The following is a 14,822-nucleotide window of genomic DNA, read 5'->3' as shown; positions in this document are numbered from 1 at the left end:
CTACATTTAATCTGTCTATTAAGATGATCCCCTTTCTTAATTCTCTGCAGAGAAGCCAAGAGAATGTGGGTAATATTGATAGGCTGTGGCTGTACGCAAATGAAATTTAAAAATAATAACCTGTTTCTCATGCTGTCACTGTTAGTTTCTTATTTAATTTATGTATTTACTTGGCAGGAGAATGTGTCCCTTGCTGACATCCTGTCATTACGAGATAGCTGCCTCAGTGAACAGGATATCTGGGCAGCCTGCCTAGAATGTTGCCTTTCAATGAAGAGCATCTCCCACACTCCACTCTTTCATACTCTCTGTATCACCCCAGATACATTGGCTTTCAATGCTAATGGGAATGTTTGCTTCATGGAGCAGCTGAGTGGTAAGTACTGTGTGCTCGTCAAAACCTTTTATGACACAAATGGTAGTGAACTTTGGAGGATTTCACATGATGCAATGTATAATAGCTTCGATGACCAATCTTTCTTTTCGTTGAACTCTATTTATTGTCTTCATTTGCTAATTGGCAAAACAACCTTGGAAATATTTGGGAGGATAATCTAGTCAATTAATTGCAATTTCAGTTTTGGAAAATCTCCCTTTAACTTGAAAGTCTTAGAGGTAATAAAACTTTGGAAATCACGACAAAAAAGATATATATGTGATATATGTGATTTTCATTTACACATAAGACCTGAACCATTCCTGAAATGATTAATACAGGCAGAACTTGACAGTAATAATATAATCAAATCAAAATATCAAAAATGGTAACGAGACATTTGTGATTTTCATTACTTAATTGCATCTCCTGTCTAAACCACCGATAATGTAAACCATTAATGGTGGATGTACATAGTCTTTTTTTAATGAATATAGACATTTGTTTTGGATAGATATTGACTAATAACTTAAATCTGTAAACTATATTCTCTCTTTAGTTTTGAACTAAAACATAATAGGTTCTTCTTGCATTTCACTCTATGCAGTTGAGATGTCCATATTCATGTGTCCCACGAAGCTCAGGGTTTACATTTAGTGCTCACTGCTTTGAGCTTTGTGGACCTGAAAAGGGGATGTTCTTAGGGATTCCTTCCAAACTTAGAATGAAAAAGACTGTTAGAGTTCACAGCCTCACATATATTCTAATCATTGTGAGCACTGATTTGAATTTCAGGTATAGTTTATGCGTATGAGTTGAAGTGGCTTTAGAAGACACATATCTTGGATACTAAAGCTTTACAAATTGAAGTTATATTCTGAACAAGACTTATGGCTTTTAAATAGGTGTTTATACAGTTGTGAGCAAAATTCATGAGCATTGATCAAGAAGCTTACAATCTGTGGTAGTCTGTCTTCTCTTGATACAATTTTTAAATTGAGTAATGAGGGACTCAACCAATTAAACCCAAGAGAGAAGTCATGTGACAATCAGATATGCCAGGGCAACTTTGAAAGCACCCTTCAGTGTGTCTTAGTGAGGATCTCCAGAATGATTCAGGTGTGCTGCCTTCTGCTCATTGGGAAAGTTTCTCCTCGAAAAAGAAACAAGGAACAGAGCACATATCCCCTTCAAACTATTTCCAGGACAACATTGAACCATATCTGGGAAAAGCATTGTTAGTAACACTGACTGCTACCTGTTTACCCACATTATGATTTGATCCCACAAACAGTCATGTGACAAGTGTATCCATAAAATATTACATATCCCCATCACCTACCCACCCCCGCCCCCAACAATGACAATAACACAATACAGTCCACCAAACAAACAAGCATTGTTTTAATATCCCTACATTGCTTGGTTTCAATTTATGCGTTGCCATTCTTCCCAGCTGAAAACATTACTTTGCAGGCAGAAACCAAATACCAATAAGCAAGACAGAAATGTAATGAATTGCAACAATAGTTGTCCTTAAAAATGAAACAAACTTAAAAGTCAAACATAACATCATGCATTGGCATGGTGGCTCAGTGATTAGCACTGCCACCTCACAGTGCCAGGGACCTGGGTTTGATTCCTGCCTTGGGTGACTGTCTGCATGGGGGTTTGCATGTTTCCCTGTGTCTGCGTGGGTTTCTTCCCACATTCCAAAAGATGTGTTGGTCAGGTGAATTGGCCATGCTAAATTGCCCATGGTGTTAGGTGCATTTGTCAGGGGTAAAGGTAGGGAAATTAATCTGGTTGGGTTATTCTTTGGATGGTCAGTGTGGACTTGTTGGACTGAAGGGCCAGTTTTCACATTGTAGTGAATCTAACTGGGGGAAAATAAATTCATGTTCATATCTCTGTAGCTGAATCTGAACTCTTCCTTTCCTACCCATTCAGAGGGAGTGGCAGACTGTTAAGGTCTCCGCTGTAGTGCTGGCATTCCCTTAGTTTTGGATCCCATGAGGATCCTACCAAAGACCCTTGTCGGAGCTGACTCAGCTATCAAGGTATGAGACAACTTATTGAGGAGGGCATGGGGTCAGAAGATGAAGTGGAATTGCTTTGAGCAGAGTGCCCACTTTCAGCTCCCTCTTCGTCATTGTCTCTGTCATGATCCATTAGTTAGCCTTGAACTCTAGGGCACTGAATAACTGATGAAGGTGAAATTATTCAGCCTGTTCAAATCATCATTCAATATGAGCAAGCCATTAGGGAAGGCTTACACTCTGCTGATTTTGAAATTTAGTTCTCAGTGTAGGCAGACCCTTTCTTCATTGATGAAGACTTCCACACAAAGGCCTTCAACATCATGCTGCACATGCTTGAAGAGAGACTCTTTGTAAGCATGCACAGTATGCAAACCAGTACATGAGACATTATTTGTCATTCAGAAGTATCCAATTAATTGACAATTCCCATTGCACAGCTTCTGTGTCCAGCTGAACAGATCTTGGAGGCTTCCACCACCTCCAGGGTGAGCTGTTCACTGTCCTCTATCTTGTTCATCACTTGTCACACTAAAAATGAGGTGACAACCCTGCAATGACTGTAGAATCATACACTTGCTAAAGATAGGAAGCAGTATTATGTGGACAGAGCTAAGTGATCCATTGTGCCACATAACGTGCAGCTTCAGCAGAAGAGAGTCCATTCAATTACCCCTGAAATTCCGTGGTATTTTCATTCCTGAATTCTCCATCATCAATGTGCTGGAGCCACAAAAAGCAGATCAGAGGTTTGGTGTTCCCTTGGGTATTAGCTGGTGTAACTACATAACAAGGACTTTAAAATGGTGCAAGAAGATAGATCACCACAACCATCTTAAAGGCTACTTGGAATGGACAACAACTGCTGGCCTTCCCAGCAATACTGTCATTTTGTCAACAAATGAAAACTTCTCATACATCACAAAGTAGAAGCTAAGTATCTGCTTTGTCAGTGCCATTGAACTGAGAGTATCTGAACTAGTTCACAATTAATCCTGTGATAGTGAACCCTGGAGGAAGGGACTTCTTTTGACCAGCTGGTGCATCCTCCCGGACCATCTCCTTTCAAATACTTGAAGGCCCTGTCAATAACAATGACATAAATTAGAATGATTAATGTAAGAATGTTTTAAGGAAACATTGTGCACATGATCGAGTTTTGAATGTCATATGAATAATGTTCCTGAATAGCTGACTACTCCCCAGGCCGGGCAGCTAGCTACACTGAAACTTCACCAGTATCCAGCCTGTTCTTCCCTGCAGCTGTGAGATTGCTGGAGGTCGAGTTTGAGTTCTCTGCCTCTCGCTTATGTTTTGTGCTTTCTTCTGTAAAGGGGGAAGTGGTGGAAAGAAAAGAAAAGTAAGTGGGAGAAATGGCATCTATTGAATATATAGTTGGAAGGCATCTTTTGAGAGTATGAGAGCAAATGCATGGCATTATAGGAGGATAAGGTGTGTCAGTTGTAGATGAGCAGATGGGGAAGGGATGAAGTGGATAAAACTAGGATGTGCATACTGAAAAACTAAATTGTTGTGAGGAATGGTGTTCTAGACTGGGCTTAAAAAGAGAAATAAAATGGTTAGTGTTTGAAGGAGCGTAATTTTACCTGAAAATTCTCCCCAAGTTGCACACCATTCTGATTTAAAACTCTGTTGCTATTCTGCCATCATCACTGGCTCACAATCCTGGAACACGCTGCCAAACTACACCGCCTACATGACAGGGACTTCAGTGATGTGGGAAGCTGTAGCAGGTTTGCTATTGTGATGTACTTTCTACTCTGTGAGTGCCTTTGTGTGCAGTTTATAGCAGCATTAAACACACATCACTTGCAACATGGTGTCAGGGATGGTGCAGCTGAAAATGTGTGAATTTCCAAGGTGGAAGAGAGCTGGAGACCGAAAGAATCAACAAGGAGTAAAACAAAATGCCTGCAACGTTGTGTCAAAATGGTTATGTATTTTCTAATCACAAAAAGCTTGTGAACAAAAGAAAATATGACTCAAAATTGGAACTTTTTCCACACTCTCAAAAACAAATTATGAAATAGTTACAGAAGTAAGTGAACAACTTGAGCAGTTAAGAATAGCATTGCTATTATCTGTGCTGGGGAATGAGTGCTGCCAGCTATACTGAAACCTAGATTTCACTGAGAAGCAGAAATACCAAACAGATTTTGAAAGCTTTGATGTCACTTTTTTTAATCCCCATATTCGTGTTATATATGAACCTATTGGAGATTAACTAGATTGATTTCAGAGATGAAAGGGCTGTCATTGAGGAGCGGTTGAACAGTTTAGGCTTGTACCTGCTGGAGATCAGAAGAATGAGGGGTGATCTGATTGAGGAATATAAAATGCTAAAGGCAATTGATAATGTAAATGTTGTATGGATGCTGCCCCTAGTGGGACAGTCTCGAACAGAAGATCATAGATTTAACGTGAGAGGAGGCAGGTTCAAAACTGAGATGAGGAGAAACTACCTCTGGCAGAGGGTTGTGATCTGTGGAATTCACTACCCTGGACTGCAGAGGAGGCAAAATCAAACAATTGATTCAAGAAAGAAATAGATATGTTCCTGATGAAAAGGGGGCTATGGGGAGCAGGCAGAAAAGTGGAGTTAAGCCCAGAAGAAGATCAGTTATGACCATGTTAAATGGCAGAATGGGCTCAAAGGGCTGAATTGCCTGCTGTCACTCCTAATTCCTATGTTCCTATGAACTAGAACCAGGGTAAAGTGAACTAAACCAGTAAAGATGGCTACAGGAGAGATGTCAGCCAAAGACTGACAAATCGCACTTCAGTTGATACAAGAGATTGCTGCTATCACATCTAAAAGTGATAAATTGTTTGTGACAGTTTGAATAATGACAGCAGAAGAAGAGCATCAAAGGTTGGTGCTTTACACAACACTATGAGCTCTATAGATTTATGCAAAGTTGGTCAAGTTAGTGACCCAGAAATAAAACCCTGAAAGGTACTGTTGAGGCTGTTTGATGGATCAATACTCATCCTAAGAGTACAAGCTAAGTTGAAAGCCCAATACAATGGGAATAAATGTCTGGCATTTCTGATAATAGACATTAAGCACAAATCCATTCATCTCAGTTAAAGGAAGTCTAAAAACTTTAAACATTCCAGAAGACATTTTCAGTGCTTTACAGGTTACCAAGCAATTGATTACCTAGTAAATCCAAGAAGATTTTAAAAATCCTTTTACAAATCTCAGGTGTCTTCCTGGTAACCTTTCCACACGGTAGAGAATCTAATCTAGTCTAAATAATTTTGTGAAGTGGATGACCATATGACACCAACACAGCATTTGCCAAGGAAAGTTTGAGCTGCCCAAAAGCCTAGATAAAAGATGTGGAAAGGAAAAGAGTAATTAAAAATTGAAACTTCCACAGATGGATTAACAGCATGGCAGAAGTGAAAAGACTCTGGAAACTCAATGTATCCAAAGGACCTCAATAAAGCTTCAAATGATCTCACTATCCCATGTTAACCATTGAAGACATTTTGCCACAACCTGCTGTGGCAAGCTTATGTGAAGGCTGCTACTAACAACTGAATCTCGGTGAAAGCAGCTGTTTCACATTCAGATACAGATGGTTGTGGATATTGTCATGATTTGGAGATGCCGGTGTTGGACTGGGGTGTACAAAGTTAAAAATCACACAACACCAGGTTATAGTACAACAGGTTTAATTGGAAGCACACTAGCTTTCAGAGCGACGCAATCACCTGATGAAGGAGCGTCGCTCCGAAAGCTAGTGTGCTTCCAATTAAACCTGTTGGACTATAACCTGGTGTTGTGTGATTTTTAACGTTGTGGATATTGTTTGGCATTTCCATTGCTCCAGAAAAATAGCAGAGCAGACAGCATGAGGTGATGATCTTCCTGGAGTGGAAGGTTTTGTGGATTATCTGCTAGGCTGTGGTTATGGAGACACGATGTAAGAAACTATGAATGACCACAATCAAAATCTAGCACCACTGCTAGAGAGTTTGCCAGTTGAACTTGAAGCTGAACCAGAAAAAGTTGCAATTGGAAAAGCCTGAAGCCAAGTACGTAGGTTATATACTGATAGTGAAAGGATTTCACCCTGATCCTGATAAGATGAGAGCAGAGTTTGAGTGATCAATAGGTTGAAAACAATGCAATGGTGTGTTGAATTTGTGAACTATTTAATTTGCTGTCTTGTCTAATTTGCTGTCAGAGCGTGATTCTCTTGTATAAATTTCCTGTTTAGGACACATAGTGGTATTTGGGCACAGAACAAAAAGAATTTACCACTAGAATCAAGCAATGAGTGATGACCAACAGTGCTGAGGAACTACAGTGTCAATGATGAAGTCACCTTGCAGCATGATGCCAGTGACTTGAAGCAATGTTTATGCAAAAAGGACAACTAGATTTATTTGTATCCAGGGCATTGGATTGAATTGAGAAATTCAACACCAAACATCATCTCCACACATCCTAGTCATATGGAGTGGCTGAGCAGCAGCAAAATTGTTGAAGAGTAAATCCAGCACTGACTAGTCTTTGAGTGGGGAAACACATGGAAAGTAGTCTAATCAAATTTAATGTTGTGCCACACCTAAATTATTTTTACAGTCATGAAGAATCTATTGAAGCCAGAAGTAGCAATCAATGTGAGAGACAAAATCAAGATGAAATGACAGAAAACCAAATTTCACATTGATAAACCTTCCGATTCATTGCCGGACCTGAATATTGGAGAGCCAGTCAGAGTCCAAATGTTCAGTGGTCTCAACAAATGTCAGTCCATGTGACAACTGCGAGAGCAATTGTCACCTAAGTCATATGCCGTGAACATCAATGACCACTTATATCATCGGAATCGCAAACACATGTACAGCTAGAGAAACTGTTCTTCCATGGTAGGTCGCTGATCTGGAAGTTATCACATCCCCAGTTACACAAAATAACCTTTACTCCTGGAGATACACTGTTTCCAACAACAGATATAGATCAGCAACAACAGTTTCCATGGCAACAACACTCACCACAGGAACAATAGGTACGCTATTCTGGCAATAAATAGACACCAGATGAACAGTCAATGATATCACCCTTGCTTGTGCTCATAGATTGGAAACACTGAAATTATGTTGTAATGCATTGAAAAGGAAAAAAGAAGGATAAGAACTGCACTAACCTCTGGACTTTCTCTGCTCTCCTGCAAGCTTCCACTCCCAGTGTGTCAAAAGCTAATATATCACCTATTATCTTAAAGTGTGCAAACAGGAAATCCAGTTTCATTTTCAAAAAAAGTCAAGATGGTTTTTGAAATATGGTAAATATCTGGATTGGATAACACTCCTGTAACCATGCTTGCCTTCATCAGCCAGGGGCATGGAGTACACGAGTTGATGAATCATGTTGCAACTATAAAAAATGCTTGTTAGGCATCATTTGGAGTATTGTGTACAGTTTTAGTTGCCACACCACCTGAAGGACGTGGAAGCTTTGGAGAGAGTGCAGCAAAGGTTCATCAAATGTTGCCTGGTCTCCAGGGCATTGGTTCCAGGGGAAAGGTTAAAAATACTAGGATTGCTTTGACTGAAAAGATGGCAGCTGAGGGGCAACTTGATAGAGCTCTTCAAAATTATGAGAGGCGTGGATAGGTTGGATAGTCAGAGGTGTTTTCCCAGGGTTGAAGTTTCAATTACACAGGGGCACAGGTTCAAGGTGAGAGGGGGAAATGTAAGGGAGATGTGTGAGGGACGTTTTTCGTGCAGAGAGTGGTAGGAGCCTGGAATGCACTGCCTGAAGAGGTGGTGGAAGCAGGCACAATGGCAACATTTAAGATGAACCTGGATGGTTACATGAATAGGGAGGGAATAGAGGGATACGGACCGAATAAAGGCAGAGAGTTTGTTTTTTAGTTTAATTAGGGCATGATGATCGGCATAGGCTTGGAGGGCCGAACATCCTGTCCTGTACTGTACTTCTCTTTTGTGCTTTTTTTTTCTTTTTATTCTAGAACTAGTCTGAAGTATATATGAGCTGTAGTCCCAATAGACCTTCCCTTGAGTCCAATACAAATGGGGGTGTAAAGCAGAAAAGAAATAAAGCTGCAATAATACTGTCAAATTGATGAAGTTACTCATTTAAATATCGTGCATTCAATCTGGAGCTTTCAAATGTTCTCTAGAAGAACTGGCCGCAAACACTTGAGCCCAATAAAAATAACAGAATGTGAAAGTTTGTCACTCTACTTTAGTTGCACACCTGGTATCCAAGCACACACGACTTCATTATTCATATTCAGTTTTCTTGTCTTGGGATAGTAAAGAAATGATTTCTTTGTATAATCTTTACATTTGCATCTATTCCCAGTGTGTTTATTGAGAATACTACATGACATTGTTTGAATTCTATATTTCATTGATGAATCGTATGAAATTACATTATCTCAAACCATTTTGATGTGCTGATATCTGGCTCTGATTTGACTTGGAATCCAGTAGTTGATTACCGAAAAAACTAGTGTTTGACAAAGTTGATTATATAAGCCCTGAAATATGATAAAGATAGGATAAAGTCTTCTGATCCATTTTGTCTTATTGAATTCATTTAGGTATTTTAAGGCTGCTTAAATGCCAGTCCATTTACCACATGCTGTAGTGTAATATTTTGAAGTTGCAATCTTATATATGTTGTTCACCTCTCACTACCTCACAGAAAACCACCAGCTGGAAAAAAACACAGACACTGTTTGAGTAAGGATACCTGTTGGCTTGGCTTATACACTTTTTAATTTTGGTCTGTGCCTGGCTGTATTCAAGGCCCTAGAAATTCATACTCAGCCAAGAACCTCGAAGTGCTTTTGAATGCAGTTGTAATTTTTCAATTTGGCCTTCAGAAAGACGAATTTTATGTTTTATCTATATCATTTCCAATGGTCGCAAATGGAGCTGCACCCGAAAAGAAAGACAAAGTAATGTTACACAGTAAGACTGACCTGAATTTGTATTTTTATTTTTCTTCAGTTTAAAATTTGTGGATTTGTTTCCCTAGTAATGGTTAAATCCTTAATCAGAATACCAGGATCTGTTAGGTTCACAGCCTGAAGTCGAGGGAAATCAATGGGAGTATAGATTCAAACTTTGTCTGTTCCCCGAGGTTCCACATTTGTCTTTATGCTCACCATAGAACACAGAAGTGTTGAACATTGCTCCGTTACATGTAGAGGAGGAAGTGAGGGCTGCAGATGCTGGAGATCAGAGCTGAAAATGTGTTGCTGGAAAAGCGCAGCAGGTCAGGCAGCATCCAAGGAACAGGAGAATCGATGTTTCGGGCAAAGAAGGGCTTATGCCCGAAATGTCGATTCTCTTGTTCCTTGGATGCTGCCTGACCTGCTGCGCTTTTCCAGCAACACATTTTCAGCCCGTTACATGTAGACTATAGTTACGAGTGCACTGCTATCCCTTCATATATTTACAAGACTTTTCTTGATTATCATAGATTATTAATCTTTATTTCATTGTTTCAAACTCTCAGGAAGGTCCAAGTCCTGTTTCTACTGTTACGACACGGCAGTGGACCCATCTGTTAATTAAACCCAACACCCAAAAAAGCTTATCTCACCTTGTAGTCTGCTTAAAATATGAGTGATAGAGAACTCCCAAATTCCACTATTTAAAGAAAATAATATCAATATATTTTTAACTCGAAAAGTGAACGTTAAACAACAACTATTCACAATTCTAAGCACTCTTTCTCTTAACTGCTTATTATCTGCCTCCATGCTGTTCCAATAAGACGCTTACTAAAATTACATCAACTTAATTTCAAAACCACAGAGCCGCTGTCAACTTCTGTGACTTTGCTCTTCTGGCTGCTGAATGTCCTGGGTCATCTTCTTTCTTCTTACTGCGAGTATGTTTCATATGAAAAGGTACCTTTGGAAGAGTGTGTTTCTAATTTCTTGGGTCTCTCTCAATGGCAGTTGCTCTCTCCAATTTTCAGAACTATCCCCAACATCAGATTGTGTCATTGGTTCAATGTTGGCAAAACAATAAATTCAAACTCAATTGGGTTTTAGTATCCTGGGGCATAATTTAAATTGATTGATTAAATTCAAATTGTTGACAAAACAGCAACAAAAACTCAGGTATCCACTTCACAGGCAAATGTTACATATTTTAAATTTTCTAGTACACTCTGAGACTGCCATCTAGTCATATACACAGGCACTTGTCAGCTCTTAGTTCAGAACAGCATTCACGCTCTCAACATTCCTTCAACTTCATAACACTACTCTGAAAAATGAGTGAGGTGGAGCAACATTAGGAACAACTACAACCCACCATTGTGCTCCATGGCACGGAAAGGTGGAATGTCACGCAGGATTTCTGCTCCACATTTCTTACCAGTGGTTGGTATTGCAAAAGCTCACATGAATGTTAATTAAGGGTTGAGAGGAGGCTTGGTGTGATGGTTCCTGGTAACAAATAGACTGTCAATACTTATTGTTTCGCACACAAATATTTCAGTATTAAGTCAGTATGAAACTGAGGTGACAGGCAATATGTAAAATAGAATGGGTGGCTAGCCCACCATCTTCCTGCCCACCTCCAAGCTGTCCCTTATAATATTGTGGGCAGGTAAGACATCAGCCAGACCACTTGTCCTTAAGTGGAGTGGGTCATGAATAAATGCCTCTCCACTAAAATCCAGGTCAGAGAAGTGTTGAATCCTGAAACAGGTCATGAAGTCTACATGGGATATTCTTTGATAAGTCACCAAAGCTAGTCACTTGCTTCCTGTAGGAATTGTCATAATCTTTCTGTATTCCAGTAAGATGATAGTGTAGTGTAAGGGGATTAAGACCCGAGAGCAACTTTGTGTTGATGTCACGGAGCTGCATTTCACTATGTATAAATTCCATAGAATGAGCAGTGTTCGAATGAGACTTTCTGAAAGACAGACTGAGAGCACATGGAAACAGGCCCTTGAAGACAGATTAATTATTACCTGATGTAACTAAGTCAGGACCTGTTATATGTTTGTCACGTGTAATTGTAGTTAGTATAAAAGCATGATAAATAATGTTACTTTGAAATTGAAGCCCGAAGACAGTTCTTGACTTTGCTTTCTCCACGACCAATCTGTCTCAAACCTAAATTCATCATTTTTCATCAAACTCATAGAAAAAGTTGTATTGAAGGTGGGATGCACAATCTATAAGAGAGGGAGAACCCTGAGGAAATAAAGGAATGGGAGAGAAAAAGAAACTTGGAAAAGAAAGTCCTTTTCAAGATCTTTAAATGTACATGTGTGAACTATTCAAAGTTCTTCAGTACCGCAATATTGCTTTAGTGCTTTGTGATTGATTTTCCTTATTATTTCTTTACAGATGATCCAGAAGGTGCCTTTGTACCACCTGAATTTGACATTACTGGCAATACCTTTGAGGTTAGTAGAAATAGCTTGTGAACATAATAGGAAAGCAGGAAATATTTTCCCAATGAATAGCATTGAAAATTCAATGAGAATACCCACCCCCCAACCATGTATGCCAGAAACCTTTATGTGAAATGTCTGGTAAGATTAGATCGATTTCAGAGAGCTTTTTAGGAATAGTTATTAATCAAGGCCAATTATTTCAAACTGCAGCAACCTAAAAGGCTTTTCATTTTCCAAAGTGCTTTCAAACTTCTGTCTTTGCCAAATATGTTATGCATTTTTATCCAGTACAGATCCTTTGCAGTTTGCAAGCCTGCATATTGTGCATTGTGACATGAATGTGATCAGAAGGATAGTGTGCAGAGTAATTAAGCCATTTATATTAATGGAGAAGTAACCAGCCTTGAAATCTGATCAGAGACAAAAAAAACTGCAGATGCTGGAATCCAAAATAGACAGGCAGGAGGCTGGAAAAACACAACAGGCCAGGCAGAGTTAGAATGAGACTTTCTGAAAGACAGACTGAGAGCATGTGGAAATAAGCCCTTGAAGACAGATTAATTATTACCTGATGTAACTAAGTCAAGACCTGTTATATGTTCATCACGTGTAATAGTAGTTAATACAAAAGAATAATAAATAATATTACTTTGAAATTGAAGCCTGAAGACAGTTCTTGACTTTACTTTCCCCTCGACCAATCTGTCTCAAACCCAATCTGTCTCATGTGGCATCAAACTCATGGCAAAAGTTGTATTGAAGGTGGGATGCACAATCTGTGAAAGAGGGAGAGCTCTCAGGAAATAAAGGGATGGGGTAGATAAAGAAAATGGTCAGAAAAGGTCCTTTTCAAGATCTTTAAATGTACATGTGCCTAACTATGTAGCATCAGGAGGTGAAGAAGTCAACGTTTCGGGTGTAACTCTTCTTCAGGAGTCCTGAAGAAGGATTACGCCCGAAATATTGATTTCTCCACTTCCTAATGCTGCCTGGCTCGCTGCCTTGAAATCTGATCAGCCAGTCAATGCACCTTCCATTGTGCCTTCAAATTGAGTTGGTGTGGGGTTAGGGTATGGCTGAATTGCTTACATGTGTAGCCCCTTTAAAACATTTTTGCTAGATTGATTTGTGCAAGTCCTCATGGAACACGTTGTGTTTTGTACTGGCTGCAGAGTTTAAAGGAAGTATTAGAGCTGGCTATTCATCTCCGTGGCAGAATGATGAGACCCATAGCAAAGCTGATATTAGAGCCTGGCTTTTTGCTATTGTCAAGCTGGTGAATCAGATGAATTGGAAGATCAGGGCATTGAGATGGTGACACTGGCTCTTGGTAGTGCCCTCAGTGTAGCAAGGCTGAATGGGTAGTACTGGCAGTGATAGAGACACTGAAATTGGAGCCCATCTGTACTGAACATGAAATCAGATTGAGCATCCTCTTTAAGGATTCCCTTACGCAACACAGACTTGGTTTTTCTAGGCACAGCTTGTGTTAGTCATCTTTAGGAAAACCAATCTTGTGGAGGAAGCTGCAACACATTGACCCATTATTTGCATGAGTATTTCATTTGGCCCATATCGAGATGGTGAATGGTGTAAGTCTGACTCACAAATGAGAAAACACTTCCTGATTTTCAGGTTGAATACTTTAGGATGTTGTTTAGTACCTGAAGAATAAATGCTGCATTGTTGAATTTCCAATCCAAACTGTTTGAAATAAATGGGATAAAGCCTGGATTTAAATAGCAGGCAAAGCCATCTCATGAAAATTTGTTAGGAATTTGGGATAGTTTTTTTTTAAACTGGTCATTTGAAGAGATGTTTGACATTGTACTGTGGAACCATTTTTAGATCATTTACACGTGGAATGTATGCTGACAGGGACCTAGGTTCAATTCCACCCTTAGGTGACTGTCTGTGAGGAGTTTGCACATTGACCCCGTGTCTGCATCGGTTTTCTCCGAGTGGTCCAGTTTCCTCTCACAATCCAAAGATGTGCAGGTAACCTGGAATGGCGATGCTAAATTGTTCATAGTGTCCAGGGATGTGTTGGCTAGGTGGTTCAGCTGTGGGAAATGCAGGGTTACAGGGATAGCATAAGGAGAGGGTCTGGGTGGGATGCTTTTCGGAGGGTGGATATGGACTCGATGGACCGAATGGCATGCTTCCACACTATTCTATGTATAGATTCCAATTTAAATACTCCTTTTGTAAAGTGCAAGTTCTAGTTAAAATCTTCTGGGCGATGTAGAATCTCAGATTAGTGCTGTCATGGTCTTCCTACGTTGATATTGGCACAGTTAAGACAAGAGAAGTAATAAATTGAATTGAAAACAGCTCAGTTGGGATGTAAGGAGAGGTGAAACTATTCTGTGCACCTCCTTCAGTGGAAATCACAAAACATTACCTTTCACAAATTTACCATTTGATTATTATTTGTTGTTTACTAAGAAATAAATGTTGAAAGAAAATTTGTTGAAATTAGTCTTACGGATTTCAAAACAATGCTTTTGCACTTGTTGTATAATAATATTACATTATTAACATGCAGATTTAAAGTATAATGATGAAGTTATCATGATAAACAGCATACTATTGTCTCTGTTGTGGGCCAACTGTATTTGTTTAAATTTTACTGAGTGTCACAACTTGATGTAATTCAATGGGCATAGACAAGCACAGAGAATGGAAATGTGTCTGATTGTTATTCCTTGCTGTTTGGAAAGCAAACCAAGATATTAAGTGCTTATCATTATCACCTTCCTTGTAGAATTTATTTCCTTGTCACCCTGACATCTGTTGCTACATGATTAAACATACACGTGCATATATCATCCATAAAACCAAGCAAAATGTATCCTGTTGGCTTTCAAACATAATTTTTTTTTTGTTTCCAACTTTGTGGGAGAAATTTGATTGCTCAGTTAATCTCGCAACCTCATGAATGAGCTGTTGTTTTTATTTCAGA

General features: G+C 39.3%; 1 protein-coding gene across 10 annotated transcripts in view; it reads left to right on the top strand.

Moving 5' to 3' along the window:
- Positions 1-14,822, top strand: part of LOC122561108 (kinase non-catalytic C-lobe domain-containing protein 1) — a 351,506-nt gene that overhangs the window by 38,544 nt on the left and 298,140 nt on the right. For all 10 annotated transcript variants that reach the window (XR_006314907.1, XR_006314906.1, XR_006314909.1 and 7 more), the window contains 2 exons: positions 178-376; positions 11,808-11,866. Coding sequence is in view for 6 of the 10 variants with exons in the window: in XM_043712542.1 (XP_043568477.1) it covers positions 178-376; positions 11,808-11,866 (258 nt within the window). In the remaining 4 variants the exon portion in view is untranslated. The remainder of the gene's footprint in view (positions 1-177; positions 377-11,807; positions 11,867-14,822) is intronic.

Source organism: Chiloscyllium plagiosum, chromosome 22 (assembly GCF_004010195.1).
Source record: "Chiloscyllium plagiosum isolate BGI_BamShark_2017 chromosome 22, ASM401019v2, whole genome shotgun sequence".
In the NCBI taxonomy this organism is placed as follows: Eukaryota; Metazoa; Chordata; class Chondrichthyes; order Orectolobiformes; family Hemiscylliidae; genus Chiloscyllium; species Chiloscyllium plagiosum.
The sequence above is the reverse complement of the archived record's forward strand: the minus strand, read 5'-3'. Positions and strand labels throughout refer to the sequence as shown.